The sequence below is a fragment of the Podarcis tiliguerta genome (genome assembly GCF_965153285.1).
Source record: "Podarcis tiliguerta genome assembly, chromosome: 1".
NCBI classification, from domain to species: domain Eukaryota; kingdom Metazoa; phylum Chordata; class Lepidosauria; order Squamata; family Lacertidae; genus Podarcis; species Podarcis tiliguerta.
This window is the reverse complement of record NC_139534.1, coordinates 41,664,475-41,683,515: the sequence shown is the minus strand read 5'-3', so window position 1 is coordinate 41,683,515 and position 19,041 is coordinate 41,664,475. Positions and strand designations below refer to the sequence as shown.

Here is a 19,041-nt window from a genome sequence, read left to right as displayed (position 1 = left end):
TCTGTTGAAAAACGTTCAGTCCTAAGAGGTACTTTGACTAAAAGGAAGCAACAGAGTAAAATGAAATATTTAGAAAAGTTCAATACTAATGTTAATTAAATCTGTTAAACAGGGAACAGCTCTTATTAATGCTGATAGTGAAAAACACTTCTCTAGATCACCCCTTCAAATGCAGCTATAATGAGCATTTACATGACCAATGGCCCCAGGAACAGTCTGTTTCCTAGTGCTGTCCTTTTTTCTGCAGGAGATAATTACTCACATCAATGGAAGTACCATCATTGTATTTTGTGCTTATGTAATTAGCAAAGAACTATTAAGACAACATGAAAACAGAAACAAAACAAAACACAATGGCCACCTAAATGAAGGCTCAGGCATGAGAGCATCATGTGTGCCATCAATAGCAGCAGTGATGAGGCCTGGTGCATGTCAGTGAGGCATTCTGCAATGGAGTCAAAGCATTGTTTATCTGTAAAAAGACTTCAGAAGGAAGAAAACTACAGACAAAGCAACCTGGTAGGTCAACTGTGCTTTTTTCCTTCTAGACGTTTGGTTCTCTAGTTTTGACTTCTTTCATTCAGCACAAAGTTTGGATTCCAATTTTATGCCAGTGCCATAACTCGTCATTTCTACTTTCAGGGCCGACTCTGCTGTGTTCCCTAAGACAAACTCCTCTCTTCTGGAAAGACAGCCCGTTTGTGGGAGATTCTGAAAGCCTGAACATAAAATAATCTTCTTCTATTCTTCATCTACCATCCTGAGAACAGGCCTAGTAATTACACTGTGTTTGCTTCCTTTCTATTTCTTACCACCATCAGCAACAAGTCAGAATAGTGGGTGGGAAACCTGAGCAAGATGTGCAACATTTTGGTGCTGCCTTTTCTGCTTCTGCTCACAAGAAGCAGAAAGAAGCAGGTTCTCCCAGGCTGATTAAGGAATCTATGGCCTTTTAAACTGGGGTCGAGAAGGGTGCTGGTTGGTTCTTTTCGTTACTATGTTGTGCATTTTTGGTTTTTTTTTTTATAATGTAAACTGCCCTATGATCCTCAGGTGAAGAACACTATTGATATTTAATAAATAAATAATTTCCTAAAAATACTACTTACAGCCTCATTCACTTCCTAGTTACATACATTCTCCTTGCATATTTATGTGAAAAGATAAAACTATTATTTTATCTTCTATCCAACACCAGTCCTGATGCTTAAAATCAACTATAAACATGAAGCAGAGAGGTGCCAAATGAACAGCTTTTGTTTCCATGTGTTTTGCATATTAAATGTGAATATTTATTTAATTCAAAACTGAAAGCAAGCTCATTTACCTTTTTAAGCTTTAATTTTCACTTGAAGCTGCCTCATTTTTAATCAGAAAATTTTGCATACTGCATCAAACCTCTGCGAGCAGAGCCACTTTTCAAGTTCATAATGGAACATCAAAGACCCTGCCATGAATATATTTGCACAGACACCAATGAAGGTACCCTTTTTTCTATTCTGAGAGGTGTGAAATAATATTGTCTTTCTTTTCAAGATAGGGAAATAAGTTACAAAGAGGCAGAAATTGTATGGCTTGTCCAAGATCACAGGGGAGATATGCACTGGAACAAGGAATTGTTTGCACCAGAAAGAGCTTCGAAATGAAGTTGAAAACTATAGCTATGAAATCATAAGCAGTAGGTGCTAGGGGCGGGGGAGGAAACTAATGCTCAGTTGCTGCTCCCTCTATAGCTTTAGCTTTGCCTGAGAAGAATACTTCAGCAAAAGCAAAACTTTAATTCCAGTTTTCAAAGCTTAGCTTCTATACTTAGTGGCTTAGTTAAGCTTAACTATGGTTTAAAAATGAATGCACAACTTACTGGTGCAGCAAGCTAACATCACAATCACTATGCTCCTCCCTTGCTTCCCCCGCACTGCCAGAACCTAAGCCATTACCTGAATCTGAACCTGGACACCTGTGTTGCTTTTCTCCTTAAGAACCATGAGCTGTTACTAACATTTGTTATTTGCTTAACACTTCTGGTTCCTTTGGTGGAAACAAATCCATGCCCATTTTCAGATATGAAGTTAAGCCATGGAAGGAGTGGGGGAAGAATGAAGCAACCCTGATTTTAGTCCCATGGACCAGCATGCTGCACATTCACCTTGAAACCATGGCTTGGCTCCTTGCAATGTGGCAGTGGAAGAAGCAGGGGAGAGTGATTTTAAGCCTCATGCACCATGCTGCATGCTCATCTATAAATGCTTAACTCTAACTTAAAGTGACACATGGACTAGCCCAGTCTTAAGGATAGAAGTAACATAGACTGCAAAAGACTGTGTGCCACTGGCATGTTGCCACTGAGCAGTAGTTGTGAAGAGCCTATGTGTATATTACTTGTCTTTACATGCAGCAGATGCAATGGTGCCTTGCCTTCAGGAACCCATTACAGTCAGTGACATCTGCACCAGGCCCAAGCACTGGAAGACACATCATCTTATCCTGACTCACCTGGTAATTAGGGATCCACATTCCACTCCATCCTTGACCACAACTCAGGAACATTAGCCTACTAGGGGGGTATTTCAACCAAGTTTTACTCAGAGTAGACCTATAGAAACTAATGGACCTAACTTAGTAATGCTCATTAATTTAATGTGTCTAATGTGAGCAACCCTTAGTTGAACACCACCTATAGTCCAGCTCGTACCCAAGTGCCAAGCTTGGACAATGCTAGATGAGCTCCACAAAATGTAATCAATATATAGAAAATGTACAACATGCTGTATTTAATCTCTCCATATTCAGGTAACTTTGCTCTTAGTTACAGTGCTATACAAAGTCAATCCAGGAGTAACTGAGCGTTATATTATTTGCACCCATGACTCAAAAATTAATGTATATGGCAAAAGCGTAGTTTATAAACTTATGTAGTTACCACAAGCAAGTCCTCAAAACTTCCTATTTTTAAAGAAGAACTCTTGACAAGGCCTAACAGAACAATGATAACACATGCATGTTTCTGTGCACATCTGATTACTATTCCACTGACATGACTACCGTGCAACATTTAAAGTTCATTAGCAGCAATATTTATTCTGGAGTCAGGGATATTGATATTGTAATAAGAACTCACTTTTATGTATCCCAGAACAATAATTAGGTTTGAGAAGCAAAAAACAAATATGCAGCTGGTGGTCAATAGATCAAAAGTGTTTATTGCAAAGAAGTACCTTTTATGACTACTCAAATACTAATTTGAACAGGCTGCACACAGTAAAACTAACTTAGCATGGTGTGAGGTAATATAGAATAGTTTCATCAGCTCTTGCTGAGAGCCATATTCAAAACAAACACCCTGCGTTTCCTCATTTCTTCCTATAACACTTGATCAAAAACAAATTGGAAAACTAGTCATCATAATTTAACTTAGAGGTGCATTTTACTAATGTCCTTCATTATGGCACTGATAAGAAACATTATGCAACTTCTAAAAGGCAGCACTGACACTTAATTAAAATGACAGTACAATCCTAGGATCCTGCAAACAGCCTTCCAGGAGCTACAGAAGATAGCAGATATCTTTCACTGTGAGCAGAGAGGGAGGTCCACCTTTGGCCACCTCCTTATAGCATCAACTGTTACTCCTGAAGGTAACAGAAATGATCTTGCTATGAATCAGGAAATACATGCTGCTGAGGATGCTTAAGGGCTTTTGTAAAAAAAAATAATAATGTTGTATGCCACCATGAACATGGTTTACTATGGAAAGGTGGCATACAAATAAATGATGATTATGATTATCGGCTGAAATATCCACCACTATTGCTTCTCCACTGCATACTTTCTTATACATATTTCTGCACATATGACTATTTCTACATCCACTTGTGGGCACATGGTCGATATAAACACTTGCAAACCACACACTATTTGCATATACATACATACATACATACATACTAGAACTAGTGTTCTCTACACATATGCACATATGCATAATCAACATGCTTACTCATACCCATAAAATGCAAACCTGCTTTGGATGGTGGTGTACTACCTTTGAAACAGAAAGTCTGTAGTCTGGGAGTGCTACTGTTTGTTGCTACAGGCCCAGGTGACTAGGAATACTTTCTGTCAGCTTCAGCTGGCAAGATAGCTGTGGCAGTTTCTGGACCAGGGTAGCCTGGCCATTGTTGTTTATGCACTGGTAACGTCCAAATCAGGATACTGCTTGTTCTGGTGAACAATGTGGCCACCAAATTTTGCACCAGCTGAAATTTCTGAATCATTTTCAGAAGCCGCCCCATGTATAAATTGCATGCATATGCCGCAAGCCCCACATCCCCATGAGCATCTGCATGCATGCACTTCACACACAGAGATATTAATAAACTTAAAATACATGTTCATGTGAAAGCGCTGAAGAGTTCTTCACAGCTACCTCCTGTCTTTGCCCAGCCGTCACGTTAATTCCCCTCTGTCTCCATGCATACTTTCCCCATCTGTCTGCCTTCTCTTCCCTCTTTCTCTCTCTATTCTCCACATGTCAAAATTGCCTTTCCCTTTCCTTGTCATGCAGTTTCAAAAAATCATGACTTCTGATAGCTCTGAGAAACAGCCTTTCAGAGAGGTAACAGTTCCAAGCGTCACTTTTAATCACCTCTTCCTCGGCTGTGTTTTAATACACTTCTGTGGTTCCCATGGCCAACACCTTGCCTCTTTCTCACTTAGTTCACACTTTGTGGCTAGTCTTCATAACGAGTACTTTCTGCCTCAAATATATTTTTGACAAACATCTGAAGATGAAACTTTGTATCAAAGCCTAAATCATCTGCCTCCAACCCCACACACATTATATTATCCAATTATTATATCAGTTACCATAAGCGGACAATTGAGCTTACTGATATCAGTATTACCTGATAAGCTTTTATTACAGTAACAGGTTTTTCGCCGTTTGCCTCTGGTGATCCTTGACGTTGCAGTAGATTTCTCACCGTTTCTTCCATCCTATGGACAAGGGGTGGGGGAGAAGGGATAGAATTTGTAATAAATAATCTGATTGTAGAGGGATCATTTAAAGTACTGTTTTTCAGTCAAAGGAAGAACATATTGTTTCATGTCTGTGAATGTACATATGCAGGCACATATCATGCAAAATATGAAACAAATACAGCATTTTTCTTTATTTTTATCATCAATATGCTTCACCCCCTATCCAACCGTGGTGCCCACTAATGGAAAGCAGCTCCAGACCATTGGGAGATCCTCAAGAACCTGGTGGGAAGCAGCATGGGGCTACTCAGAGGGAAGGGAATAGTGTCAAAAAGTAACCATCCTCCCTTCTTCAAAAGCTGCAAGGACACCAGATGGATTCCACCTGAAGTTATGAGCCGTGGGATGTACAGTGGTACCTCGGGTTACATAAGCTTCAGGTTACATACACTTCAGGTTACAGACTCCGCTAACCCAGAAATAGTACCTCAGGTTAAGAACTTTGCTTCAGGATGAGAACAGAAATCGTGCTCCAGCAGGGCGGCAGGCCCCATTAGCTAAAGTAGTGCTTCAGGTTAAGAACAGTTTCAGGTTAAGAATGGATCTCCGGAACGAATTAAGTACTTAACCTGAGGTACCACTGTAGTTCTTTTGTACAACCAATCACCTTGCTCAAGTTGAGAAACATATTAAAAAATAGAAAGCCATAATTATAGCAGCTGTTCTATGAAGGGTGTAGTGGGGCAGAGGTGCTCACTTGACCTCCTAGTGAAGAATTACTATTATCTACCGGGAGGGGGGGCAAGGCAAATGCAGCTGCACTCTGGCTATCCTGCTGGTGTACATGCAATATGCCGCCCTCCCCACTGCCTCACCTGTCCTCTCTTCCACCCACTGAGCAGCAACTCACCCACCAGGAGGTTAGGTAAATGCCTCCACCCCACCCACTAATGCAAAATTATTATTTATAAAAGATTCTGGTAGTTTCAGGGGCATTTTTGTGGCAAAGCATAAAACGATGCTCCTAAATGCTCAATACTCCTGAGTATCCCTATCATACAGGGCCAGTGCCATCTATTATTAGGACACAAAGTTTTTTTCACTATGACTCCATAAACACAAATAAGCACTGGCGAGCTGAACAAGGCTCTGAATTGAGGGTTCCTGATTGAAACCCGATGCTCTGTTCAGTACTCTACTTGTACTCTGGCTGCCAATATAGAGAACAGAATCAAAAAGTTGAGAGGGAACCCAAGGGTCATCTGGTCCAACTCCCTGCAATGCAGGAATCACAACCAAATAAGCCCTGGCAGATGGCCGTCCAACATCTGTTAAAAACCTCCACTAAAGGAGTGTCCACCATCTTCCACTGTCAAACATCTCTTACTTTCAGAAAGTTTTTCCTAATGTTTAGTCACAATCTCCTTTGAAATAGAATTTGAAGGTTTTTTTCAAGTGACAAAAACCTTAGAATCACATTGCTGGGTCAGACCAGGGTCCATTCGTGTCCTCAGAACCTATCAAATCTACACTTCAGGTAAGACCAATCGCCCTTTCTATTCTAGAGACAGAAGAGTTCTGCTGCTCACAAGTAGCACACTAAAGTAATGGCCTTCCACTGCTTATTTCCAGCATGCAATATTCTTTGGGAATTTAGGCCTCATCTATCATACCAGTCAGAATTAAATATAGTTACTTTTGATAACATTTGAATTTCTTTAGTGCTTTACATTAAATTGACATTTATCCTGCTTCCCATTGCAAGAAATTCATTCTAATCAGATGTCCAGTGAAAATTGTTATTTTTAGTATAATCATTATTTACGATATGCATACTTTTCATCCGCCCGAATGCAGCTAGTACAGTTACACCATCTGTTGACCAAATGTGAACAAAAATAAACCAAGTATCATCTTCAGTTCAGACAGGAGAACAGTTTCTCAGCAGCAGATTGGAATCATTTGTGTTTTATATCTTGACCTTATTCAGAGTCCTTTCTCATTCCAAATCTTTTTCTTTCCTAATATACCCTCCATAAAATAAAATAAAATAAAATACCATGGAGCATACTTCTGCATGTGGCTTCACAAACTTGTATTAAAACGTAATTATATGCTGATTTTCGAACAGCACATTAGTACTATTGTAGAAGCTTAAAAGGCACATTAAAACAAGAGTCAGTTCAAGCATGGTAGCACCTTAACCTTATTAAGCTTGTAGCTGACTGAGGCAAAGCCCCTCTTAACTACTGTGGTTTGTTTTTTATGAAGAAAACTTTGACTCTTGGAAACTTACAGGAGTTAAACAGTGAAAGGGTTTATTTTGGTAAAACTAAGGATGTGTCAGGAGATAAAATTATTTCAGTAAACTTATTTATATTAAATTCAGTGGACATTATAAGCTTTGAAAGAAGATGATAACTGCACAGCTTCTTTTCACTTCAGTTCCTTAAACTTATTGGTGTCACAGCTTAATACTTTGGTTCTTAAACAAGGTGGTGCTTTCTGTTAGTTTCCAAGCCTTTTATAAATCACAATCCTGAGGCTCCTCTAATAATATAACAGGATCCAGGGGATCACCACACCCTTTCTAACTGGTTGGGGATTCTGCTGTTTTCAGAAACTCACTCCCCTTCTGACTGAAATGAGGCCCAAGTAAGAGTGTTTCCTCACACTTCCACTTTTCCTGTCTCCAGTTCAGCTTCCTACTTTTCTCTTGTCTGAATACTCTTAAAAGACACCCATCACTGTCTTTCAATCTCTACATGTTTTCCTCAAGAGTGGATTTTACACACAAAGCTCAGGAGCTATCCTCCTGACCAGAACCAAACCCTCCAAATGCCTTTCCTTTTTCCCTCCAAAAGTGCTGTCTCCACCTGCCTTTGGCCAGCTGTACCCACAGCTGATCAGAGAGAAGCCCCGGCCCAGCCCCCTGGTGGAATTCCACTGCACTGCACCAAAAAACTCTGGCCTAGCTGAGCTTTCTGTCACACTGACATGGCTAATGCTATCATGAGGCCAAGCAAGCAGCCGCCAAGGGTACAGACCGAGAGGCACAGTAATGACCTTTGAGGGGCACAGCTTTATACAGATTAGTTTTTGTTATAAAGTTCTGATAATATTTTGCTTTTATTTTATGAAGAAATTTATTATTTTTGAAGTGCAATGAGGGTTATGTTACTTATTCTTGCAATTTACAATAATTTTAGCAGTTTGAAGTTTTGTGTTTTTCATTTTTTTCTGCCAGACATTTGCTTTTGAAAACTGAAGTTACCAGTTTTCTTTTTTTTGGGGGGGGGGTGCGTGTGCAAGTAGTTAGGCTTGCCTAGAGTGCAAAATAGCCTGGCACCAGCACTATTATTTATTTGAGCTGGCAAATCCAAACAAAAGCTGTTCTGACAAACAGAGGTATGGAATTAGCTCCAAAAAGTGCTGGTGCCATTATGTAAGTATGCATATCATTCACATGAATCATACCTTCATGTAAGTACAGCCTGGCTGCAAACCCATTGTTGGCCCCACAAATTTCAGTGTTGGAGCCACTAACATCTGTACATCATTTTATGTAGACATGAAGCTTCCTTTACTGCCTTCTACTGCAATATAACATTTCCATTAATAGAAGTCAAGGGTTGAGAAACTGGGATCTCTATCTATTGTCGAACTCTCAATTAGCTAGTCATCAGGGATGATGGCAAATGTAGTTCAGCAATATCTAGAAGGCCACTGGTTTCTCATCCCTGATTCAAGTGATAGCAGAAACATAGGTCATAGAATCACAAAACAGTAGAGTTGGAAAGGATCCCAAGCGTGATATAGTCTAACCCCCTTCAATGCAGATATCCATGTACAAATAATAAACACCAGAGCTTATCTCTATTTTAACTGGCTGGTTTTAACTATGTGTCTTGATTTTAGTGATTGCATGCTGCATCCAGATTTGTTTTAATCTGAAATTGCATTTGCAAGAAAGAACAGGTAGTAATTGTTTTAGGTTATCATAAACTCTTGAATCAATATTCTAGATTGAAGCCAAGAACCCATTTGTAAAACACCAAGTTAAATAAGTGTATGGCACTAACTCAGAACAGTATTGCATGTTACAAGTTTTTGGCAACAGAAAATCGTGAGTTTTGCTCACTATTACAAAAACAACCACAACACCTCAGAAACTCATTTTCTTTAATGTCTTTTCAGAGATCGATTGTAGCCTCAAACTAGACTGCTCTTTGTTGAATGTACAGATCAGATCCCACCTTATGGCAAAACAACAATTTCTAGAGACAGTGTGAAAAACTAATCCAGTTATTAGGAAGTGTTGTTATAACAGAAAACTAAATGTGGGCTTTGTTGTAGTTATTTTTATTGAAAGCATCTGTAGAGGTTGGCTTATCTATAATGCTGATTCAGCAATGCAGAAAGATATTACTTTAAATGCTGTAAGATGTTGTGCTCATTTGGGCAGACATGCACATAGGGTATGGACAAAAAGTAAAGCATTCAATTTTTTTACATACTTTATTGGGAGAAACTGGATCAGACTATTTATCCATCTAACTCAGAATTGTCTACTCTGGCTGGCAGCGGGTCTCCTGTATTAAAGAAGAAGAAGAAGAGGAGGAGGAGGAGGAGGAGGAGTTTGGATTTGATATCCCGCCTTTCACTCCCCTTCAGGAGTCTCAAAGCGCCTAACATTCTCCTTTCCCTTCCTCCCCCACAACAAACACTCTGTGAGGTGAGTGGAGCTGAGAGACTTCAGAGAAGTGTGACTAGCCCAAGATCACCCAGCAGCTGCATGTGGAGGAGCGGAGAGACGCGAAACTGGTTCTCCAGATTATGAGTCCACCGCTCTTAACCACTACACCACACTGGCTATAAATGTCTTTTATATTACCTGTTACTGGGTACTTCTAAGAAAAGATGCCAAGGATGTACTCTACCACTAAGCTACAGTCCCATCACTGCAGAAGATGTTCCTTCAGATCATCCTCTGAAGACCCTGGAGGTGGTGTAAAATTTAGGCTTTCTTAGGGTTTTGTCCACAGTGTATGATTTCACAAATGTAATTACTGAAACCTGAGGATTCTGGTTCAATAGGCATCCCCCAAACTCCTACAATAGCACTAGTACATTCAAGTCTGCAAAATAACATTTTAGTAATATCCACAAGTAACAAAGCAGAATAAACATAAAACCAGAATTGAAGCAGGTTGTAGTGCTGCCATAGGACATACAATGAAGGGTAATGGAAGTAGTGCAGAAAGAACTAAATAAAGTGATTAGGTGGAAGAAAAGTAGAACAGAATGCAATTAGCACTCATTCGAACTTGGATCATCCTCACAAATTGGTATTATTCATAGACCATGAAGTGCCAAGACAGTCCTTAGAACATGTACAACGTACTGCCTTTAGAAAGGAAAAAAAATTCTTATATGTTTACCCATCTGTTCAAAACTTAAACACGTTATAAAACAAATCTATATAAAAAGCTGTCACAGAAATCAATTCAAATATCAAATCAGTGGCAAAATTACATTGTGATCATATATGGACGAGGGTATAAGAATGAGTGTTTTCTGAACTGGGCCAAGTTTTGTCCATGGCAGACAGACAAACAGGCTTCAGGATCTGTTCTCTACCCCCCCCCCCATTGATATTTCTTTCCTTTTAAATAGAAGAATTTCAAAGTACTTCCAAAATACAGGATAAATTCTCCTTTAGTGAGACATTCAGACAACCAAAGGCAATAGAAGTGGTACATGTAGCTGATGACAGATTTGCCCTCAATTAATCTCTATGGCACCCCTGTGAATAGTAGTATAAAAGAACATCTTTAATTCACACATATTACCAGGAAGTTCATTGTGAATTATTGAATTTTGCAAATTAGTAATGTGAGGAAACACAATAAAAGAGGCAAGGATGATCCATCACTAATTCTACTTTGTTCATTTATCTGACAAATGTAATTTGACCATAGTTAATTACTACTATGGTTTGTAAACTTACAAATGGAGTGAAGAACAGTTTGGGGGGGGGGATGATGCTTCACTGAATACAGCACCAGTTTTTAAGTGTTGGCAAATAAACAGTTACTTCAAAAGTATGGAGTCATGTGAACATTGTCATTTTTTGTGTCAAATGAATAAAATAAAGTTTCAAATTAAGGAACTTTACAAAACTACACTTGATCAGTTAAGAAAAAAAGCACCCTCTCCTAATTTAATATGCTTCATTCTAACCTGTTCAATTAATAATTAGGTGTGGCAAAACTCTCTGACCTTCCAAGTGAAGTATGTGCATCCAAAGCATAAAAGACTCATGTGCCATGGTCACATGTGAATATCTATTTGGTATTGTGCAAGCATTTCCTACGAGTCCTGAAAGAATAAAAACTGTAACTGTGCAGGCCTGAGGGGAGGGTAGAAATGAGGAGAAAACCAATAGGGTGGGAGGTGACAGAAGGTTTCATGTTTCTAATTAAATCCAGAAACAGCTAAGTCTTAAGGGTGAAGTTGAAAGAGGATAGGAAAATAATGAGGGACTCTACTTCAATATCTTCCTTTTGTTATAATTCACAGAAGACAGTTTTATGTAACACAATGTATACAGAAGAAACATCTGCACTTGAGCTAAGTTTTGTTGCAGATACACAACGAGAAAATTATTGTATTATTATTGTAAACGTTATCTACACAGTACCACTAACCGTGTGTGGTGTTTCACAAATGACCAAGAGATAAGCAAGTCCAAGCACCAATAAACTTACCATCAAAACCCTTGCACATTGAAAGCAATGAAAGGAGGAGCAGGAAAAGAAGAGATGGAGGCAAATGTAAATACAGAAGGAATATGTGCCCAGATGAGTGCGGCGCTGAGAACGTAAGAGAGGGCAAAGACAGGGACTCATGTTGAGTCTGAGATGGCAATGAAGAATCTATATTGAATGTATCAGACAGGCAGCTGAAGAAGCAGGGCTGGATAAATAAGGAGATTTCTGGGGTAATGAGGATAGTGTTGTCATTTTGATGTCACCATTATATTAGTGGTCTGCAAATCCAGGCAACTGATAAGGTAAATCAAGAACAGGGAGGTAATAGGAAAGAGCTACAGAGAGAGAGAGGGAAGAGCCTCATCTAACCACACAACAAAATTGGACAGCTTGGTGAGCAACCATCTCTATGGGCTTAATTATCTGTGTCTTGTTAGGCAGCAGTTGTATCTTTAAAATGATACAACAGCTCTTCTATTACTCAGCAATTGAGAATAAGACAATGAAAGTATAACCACAATTAATTAAGTTATCATATTGACTAATTCTAGAATTCCAAGAGGTATACAAATTGCAGAAACATGGAGAACAAAGTATAGGATATGATAATAGTTTTTCTTGTATTTATTCACAAAAACAGACTGAGCACAACTACTTATAAATAATTTGAGTCTAAGATTCTATGAGTAATATTTTATTGTTAAAAATGTCATGGTGCTCAAAGTCTAATGAAAACAGAATACTTGGATTGAAGTATTTGCTCCTGCCAACTCAAGATGGAATATCAATTAAACAATCATTTTATTTTGATTGAGTAATTGATATTCCGTCTCAAGTTAGCAGCAGCAAAGACTGCTGCCACTTCCAGTAGCCTTCTCGGAACTTTGTCTAAGATAAATAATTACTATCGCATATTTCAATAGGCACAAAACATGGAGACTAACTGCAAAATCGAAGAAGGGGAAATGTAAAAGGCATGAAGACCCAAACATTGTCTTAGGCACACATAATAAATAGAATAATTGTTTACATAACTTTCTCTGAAATTTCACTTCCCTTTTTCACTCATATTGAAAATCACTGATGTACAAGTGGATAATACAGTGGTGCCCCGCAAGACGAATGCCTCGCAAGATGGAAAACCCGCTAGACGAAAGGGTTTTCCATTTTGGAGGTGCTTTGCAAAACGAATTTCCTATGGGCTTGCTTCGCAAGACGAAAATGTCTTGCGAGTTGCTGCGATTTTTTTCCGCTCCCCACCCCCTTTTTCTAAGGCACTAAACTGCTAATAGCCTTTTAGCAGCTAATCCACTAATCCCTTAAGCCTTTAATAGCCGCTAATAGCCGCTAAACCGCTAATAGCGCTAATCCGCTAATGGGGTTGCTTCGCAAGACGAAAAAACCGCTAGACGAAGAGACTCACGGAACGGATTCTTTTCGTCTTGCGAGGCACCACTGTATAAGTAGAGTTGCATTTTGGTTCTGCCCAACTCAGGTCCAAAAATTGCATGTAGGGTTGTGCAGTGGGATTTTCTTGAATAGTTATTTTCACTGAAGCAAAAAACCTATTCCAAACAGCAACGTGGGATGAGAGGCTCAGGTTGGACAGGCACTGGTGGAAATTGGAGACCTTCTCCATCAATGTGCCTTCTGTCCACACAAGTGGCTCTTTGGATCAATCCAATGACACCAATAAAAGATATAAAAAAGTGATTTATACAATCGTCAATTGGACATGTTCCACTGCTTTCTTCATTGTATTTGGGTCCAAACTCAGTGCTTTTTTTCAGGGGGGTACTCAAGGATATGCAGTACTGGCACATCTTTTTTGCTGTTAAAAAGTGTGGCACTTACTTTAACAACTTCATGAATAGTACTGGCACCTATTTGTCTAGAAAAAAAGCACTGTCCCAACTTATTATGTCAGGTTTATCCACAGGAACTACAGGACTGACTCAATCTCTAAGTTCCTTTGACCTGACTATCACCTTCACTTTCCCCATATGATTCAGTTCCATTTGAAATCTATCTATCTATGTACCCACATAAATACATATGTATGCTCCTCTATATCCCTATTCTCTGGATTGTAAATTGTTTTCAACTGATTTAATAGTGCTTTTACATTTGTAACATGCATTGAATCCTTATGGTGAAGAATGGAAAAGAAATCCAATTAATATAATAAAATTGTTATTATTGATGATGATGAGGCCTATGGTGCATCTATTACGGGTAGCACCTGTAGTTTTATTTTTCTAGAGTTTTTCATCTGGTAAACAAACTAGACCTTGAAGCACAACTTTGTAATTTTATAAGCATCCCATTGATCCTCCAGATCAGTTTCTATTAAATTAGGTCTTCTGTATTAAATTTAAATTAGTCACAGCTTGTATACCCTCTGCAGCTTGCACACTGAAATACACTACTGGAATTCCAGCTGAGATGCCTTGCCATTATACCTCCAATTCAGATTACAATTACCAAACAAGTGTGATCTTTTCCCAGAGTATGTAACTTATCTTATATAATGGTGCTATTCAAATTCCACTAAGTTTGTAAAAGAAAAAAGAAAAAAAGAATTGCATTAACCTGTGCCTTCATTTCCATTTCAAAATGAACTATTCTGTGATCATTTACGAGAATTTCCCAGAGAGCTCATCTTTTCAAAGTTGAAAAACGATGTGCGCCACTGAAGAAATCATGTGGATTTTCATATTTCCACCAGTGTTTATAGTGTTACCTTAATATTCTTTTTCTCTCATTTAAACATACTTGGAATTTTTATGCATTCTTTTCCAGATGTTGCACAGCAGGGGTTCCTAAACTGTGGTTCATTCAGGTGTGTCTGTGGATTTGTGATTGGTGATGGTTCATTGCATTGGATATTCATATTGATTTTTAATTGTTTTTTATTCTTTCTTTTACTCCTTGTTTTGTGTTTAATTTATTACAGTTTGAACTCTATGGAATTACAATTGCTATAACACAGAGAAAAATCATTAAGTGGTCCACCAAGACTGTCAGCAATTTTCTAGTGGTCTATAAGTAAAAAAAAGTTTGGGAACCATTATATTTATGCCACATTTGGAGATGGTCTTCTTTTCTTTTCTTTTTTAATCTGAATTTTTACTGAAAGTTTTCAGCATATAACACAATAAAAAGCAAACTAATCTAAATAAAAATAGAGAAGAAAGAAGCAAGAAAGAGCAAGAGAAAACAAAGAAAATAGGAGGAGAGAGCGAGAGAGAAGAGTAAAATACAGAGACCTTTATCAGAGATAGATCTTAACCCATATTTCACCCAAAAGGAAATGGACCTTCCCAGCTCTCACCTGGGAGCTTCTATTTCTTCTCCCAGATTCCCACCCTGGAAGTTCTTTCCTGCTTCTAGGGATAACAGGCCTTTTCTATCTCTGCAGGTGTCCACTGTGGTTCTGTTTGGGCTTTTGTTGGTGTTAGAACTTTCTTGCTCTGAGACTAAGTGACTTTTAGCTGCCACAAATGAGTTGAAGTGTACAACAAATGTATTTTACTTAACACAGTACAACCTACAACTGCTCTTAAAATAGATGCTATCTTAATTTTCAGTTTTCTGCTGAAATTACATCTCTCTATGCACACACTTATAGAACTCTCACGAGACAATATGACTTCCCACAACATCTTATGAGAGTATTTCCACATTGCCCACTTGAAACTGTGAGCAAGATCTAATGAGAGCATCTCCACCCTGAAATTGTGCAAGTTAAGTGTGTGTACTGTCTGTATAGGAAGAACAAAAGTTCTACAAGCGTGTGCATAGAGGGAAAGAGAGTGAAGGCTGGAACGCTATCAACACTGTACAACACAGGCGAAGTTTGGTAATGCTGAAAAGCCATTCACATTTCAGGAAAGCTCATTTCTCATTGCTTATATAATAGCCGATAAACCTCTGATAAACTTCTGAGGAACCCTAGGATTCCTGTAAACACAATTTGAAAATGGCTGCCACAGAGTAAGAGAGACGTAAACTTCAAACAATAAAACAAATGTAAGAATTTTAAGGAGGCAGGAATGAGAATATGTGTGGACTGGAGAAGATAAGAGTTGAAAGGAGAGGGCATTTTTAAGAAGACAAAGAGGATATAGCATCATAGGACAGGGCTATAGCAACGTAACAGGACAAAATGAAAGAAGGCAGTCGCTGCTCATGCACCAAAACATTTTATTTCAGTACATTTCCTCCCCAATAAAAGGTGGGAATAAAGGGCAGAGAAACCACAGAGGATGACTTGTAAGAAAAGCCAGGGTGAAGGAGGGGTGAGACATAATGGTAGTCCTATAGTAAGAGTCACACCACCCCTTACTTACCCCTGCCTCTGCCACTTGTACTCCACATCTATCTTCAACACAGTCAGAGGTACATTTTCAAGCCACTGTGTGGGTTTTTAGCTATAAAGCTCCCATTGAGCTTAATGGGAATCCTGTGGCTAAAACCCCATGCTAACCTTTGAAAATGTACTCCAAAGTGTCTAAATAATGTACTATTTGAACATTATCCTGTTAAGTTGTGATATGATGTGACTGAAGGAAAACAGGATTCCAATTTTTTTTAAAGCCATATGTTTTTAATACTGCACACATAGCAGGGGTCTCTAAAATGCTTACCTGAAGGTGAATTTCTTTTTTGCTTACAAATATTTTGCACCATTTTGCTGGTAGGAAAGGCTGTTTGCTCCCGTTCTTTTTAATTTTATTTTTAAATTACGAACCCTTGGTTTGCATAATCACTACCACAAGGCTCCAGAAAATCATCGGTAAGCCTCTTTTCTCAAGTGGCAGGCACTATTTTATTAATCATAACTGATTCACCTATAAGATAATCTAGTAAATATGAACTGGCATTGTTTATTAATAGTTTTAATATTCAGTGATCCAGCACACTGAAACTCAAGCCCTATTCAGGAATTACTCCAAAAGTGGAAATGGCAAAGGTAAGGGGTGGGGGCAGCCACCATCATCCACATTCTTGTTTGTTCCACCCCAGACCTTCCTGCATTGAGCACAAAGAGCTGAAGCACCTGTTCAATGCAGGAAAGCTGGGTTGTAACAGACGGTGGTGTGCACATTGCTCCACAGCTTCTCTGTGTGTTCTTTTCACATAGTTTTAACAGATCTACAGTAGGCTTTTGTAAATGGCTTCAAAGTGGGCTGCTATTGGTCACTACACTGCACTAGCTTGTGCAAGGAGAAATAAATACCTAATTTTAAGAAGATGATACTCACTTAAGTTCAAATGTTATCTACCCTGCTTGCTCAATTTTTTTCACTATCACAGCCATCACTCAATCTGTACACTTGCTTACATCTATAATGACTGTTCCCAGGAACAACCTTAACACACTTTTAGGAGGAAAAGGAGGAGAACAGATATCCCTCTAAAATCAGCAGCATACGACAAGGTATGCATCAGCAAAATAGGCAAACCAAGGAGAACACAATTTATAGAATGGCAGAGAACCTCATATACTGATATCCACATCACAACGTTACATGTGATCTACTATTTATTTTCTATGCAAAACAATTATTAAATTAAATTAAATTCTTAAAAACATTTGAAGACTTGAGGAAGATTTGAACATCAGGGTAAGGCAATCATTGCCAAATGGACTGATCTGCCCTATCTTCCACCTGAACACTGTTTCAGGAATTCTCCCAACATACACATACCGAACCATTTAGGGAGGGCGAAGGGAAAGTCCTGTTGCACAAGTGGAAGCCCTTTTTGCCGGGTTTCCACTAACAAGACTCATTAGTTGAATCCTATCCCTGAAGTCCATGGCAGCAGCTGAATATTAACACACAGCTGTTTCATTCACTGTTTCGTATAAATTCTTCAAATATGGAGGTTCACTGCTAATTTGCTCTCCTTCAATTTATTTTGTTTTATATTCTCTGTTCAGAAATTATAATTATAATGATTAGAAAAGAGACTGTGAAGTGGTAAATTCTAGTCCTTTAGCTACTGGCACAAGACTTAATCTAATTTATGGCTGTCTTAGGACTGTGTTACTAGTTTTGAGGTATGTGAAGACAATAGCAGGATATCGCCTTTTTACTGTTTGAATCATGGGGTGCTTCTTACTAAATTGTGCTAAAGCAGAGGTAGGGAACCTGTGGTCCTCAAGATGCTGTTTGACTACAACTCCCATCATCTTTAGTCAGCATGGCTTATGGCTGGAGGTGGTAGCTGTAGTCCAGCAACATCTGTACAGACACAGGATGCCCATACCTATGCTAAGGGAACCTTTTGACACTAATGAACATTGGTTTATGCTAACCAACCTTTTAAGCAACCTTTTATGTTAGCCAACCTTTTTTTGACCAACCAACTTTTATGTTCTTAGCTGAAGAGGTGGGCAGAATTATTATTACCGGTATTTTTAAAAAAATACGTATATAGAAATTCTTACATTGTTCTTACATTGCAGACTTTATATTGATTAAACTCAAAATAAATATTTTCTTTGTGAATGATAGGTATATCAATAGTTGTTAGCCTCAATGTGTCTGGCTGACACCAGCTTAAATTAGGATTCTGGACTAGATGGATCCTTGGTTTGATCTAACATGCCTCTTTTTACATTTTTACATGTTATTTAAGATGATGAATCTTTCTTCCTGGAATTTCCTTTCAGTAAAGCATGGCTACAGTTTAGAAGTCATTCATCAGCAGTTTAAAATAAATGGGTTCTCAAGCAACAACAAAATTGTGTTCTGCTCAAAGTATGCATTGACTGAGGAAGACAGAAAAGAATAGACTGAAGCAGAATCTGTGAACACGTCTCAGTATAAGCAAACTGGTTAAAAAGTCAGTCCTTAAAAAAGCTTATTTGGTGGTGCTGATAGTGGTGGCGGTGGAAGTCGCAGCAGCACTGTGATCCAGTGCCAACCCACAATTTAATTTCCTGCAGTGCCTTGGAACAGTGCCTGTTGGAGGGTCAAGTGAATGCGTCAGTGGTAGGCTGGGCTGAGGCACTTGAGCTGTAGTAGTTTCTGAGGATGCCACATGTTGATGCTAGGTTTAACTGTGTTGCTTTATATGTCAACTTTGGCAAACTAATAGCTGAACAGACATTTATGGGAAGCTTATTTGGAATAGAAAAAAGAGCAATTTGAAAATAAGACAAGATTATTTCAAAATACCTTTTTTTCACTCCTAATTAACATCATAATTTGGTTTCCGTTTTCTTTTCCAATGTGAAAAACAGTATTTTCAATGTATAATGTCAGGACTAGAATGA

At 38.6% G+C, this 19,041-nt stretch overlaps 1 protein-coding gene across 14 annotated transcripts in view; it reads right to left on the bottom strand.

Moving 5' to 3' along the window:
* Window positions 1-19,041, bottom strand: part of NCKAP5 (NCK associated protein 5) — a 588,547-nt gene that overhangs the window by 189,645 nt on the left and 379,861 nt on the right. For 11 of the 14 annotated variants that reach the window (XM_083404704.1, XM_083404711.1, XM_083404705.1 and 8 more), the window contains one exon: window positions 4,905-4,995. The exons of 1 other annotated variant lie outside the window; for it this stretch is intronic. In XM_083404704.1, coding sequence (XP_083260830.1) covers window positions 4,905-4,995 — 91 coding nt within the window. Of the gene's footprint in view, window positions 1-4,904; window positions 4,996-6,816; window positions 6,856-7,653; window positions 7,840-19,041 lie in introns of those variants that run through there. 2 more of the 14 variants (XM_083404700.1, XM_083404701.1) reach the window with 2 other exon arrangements.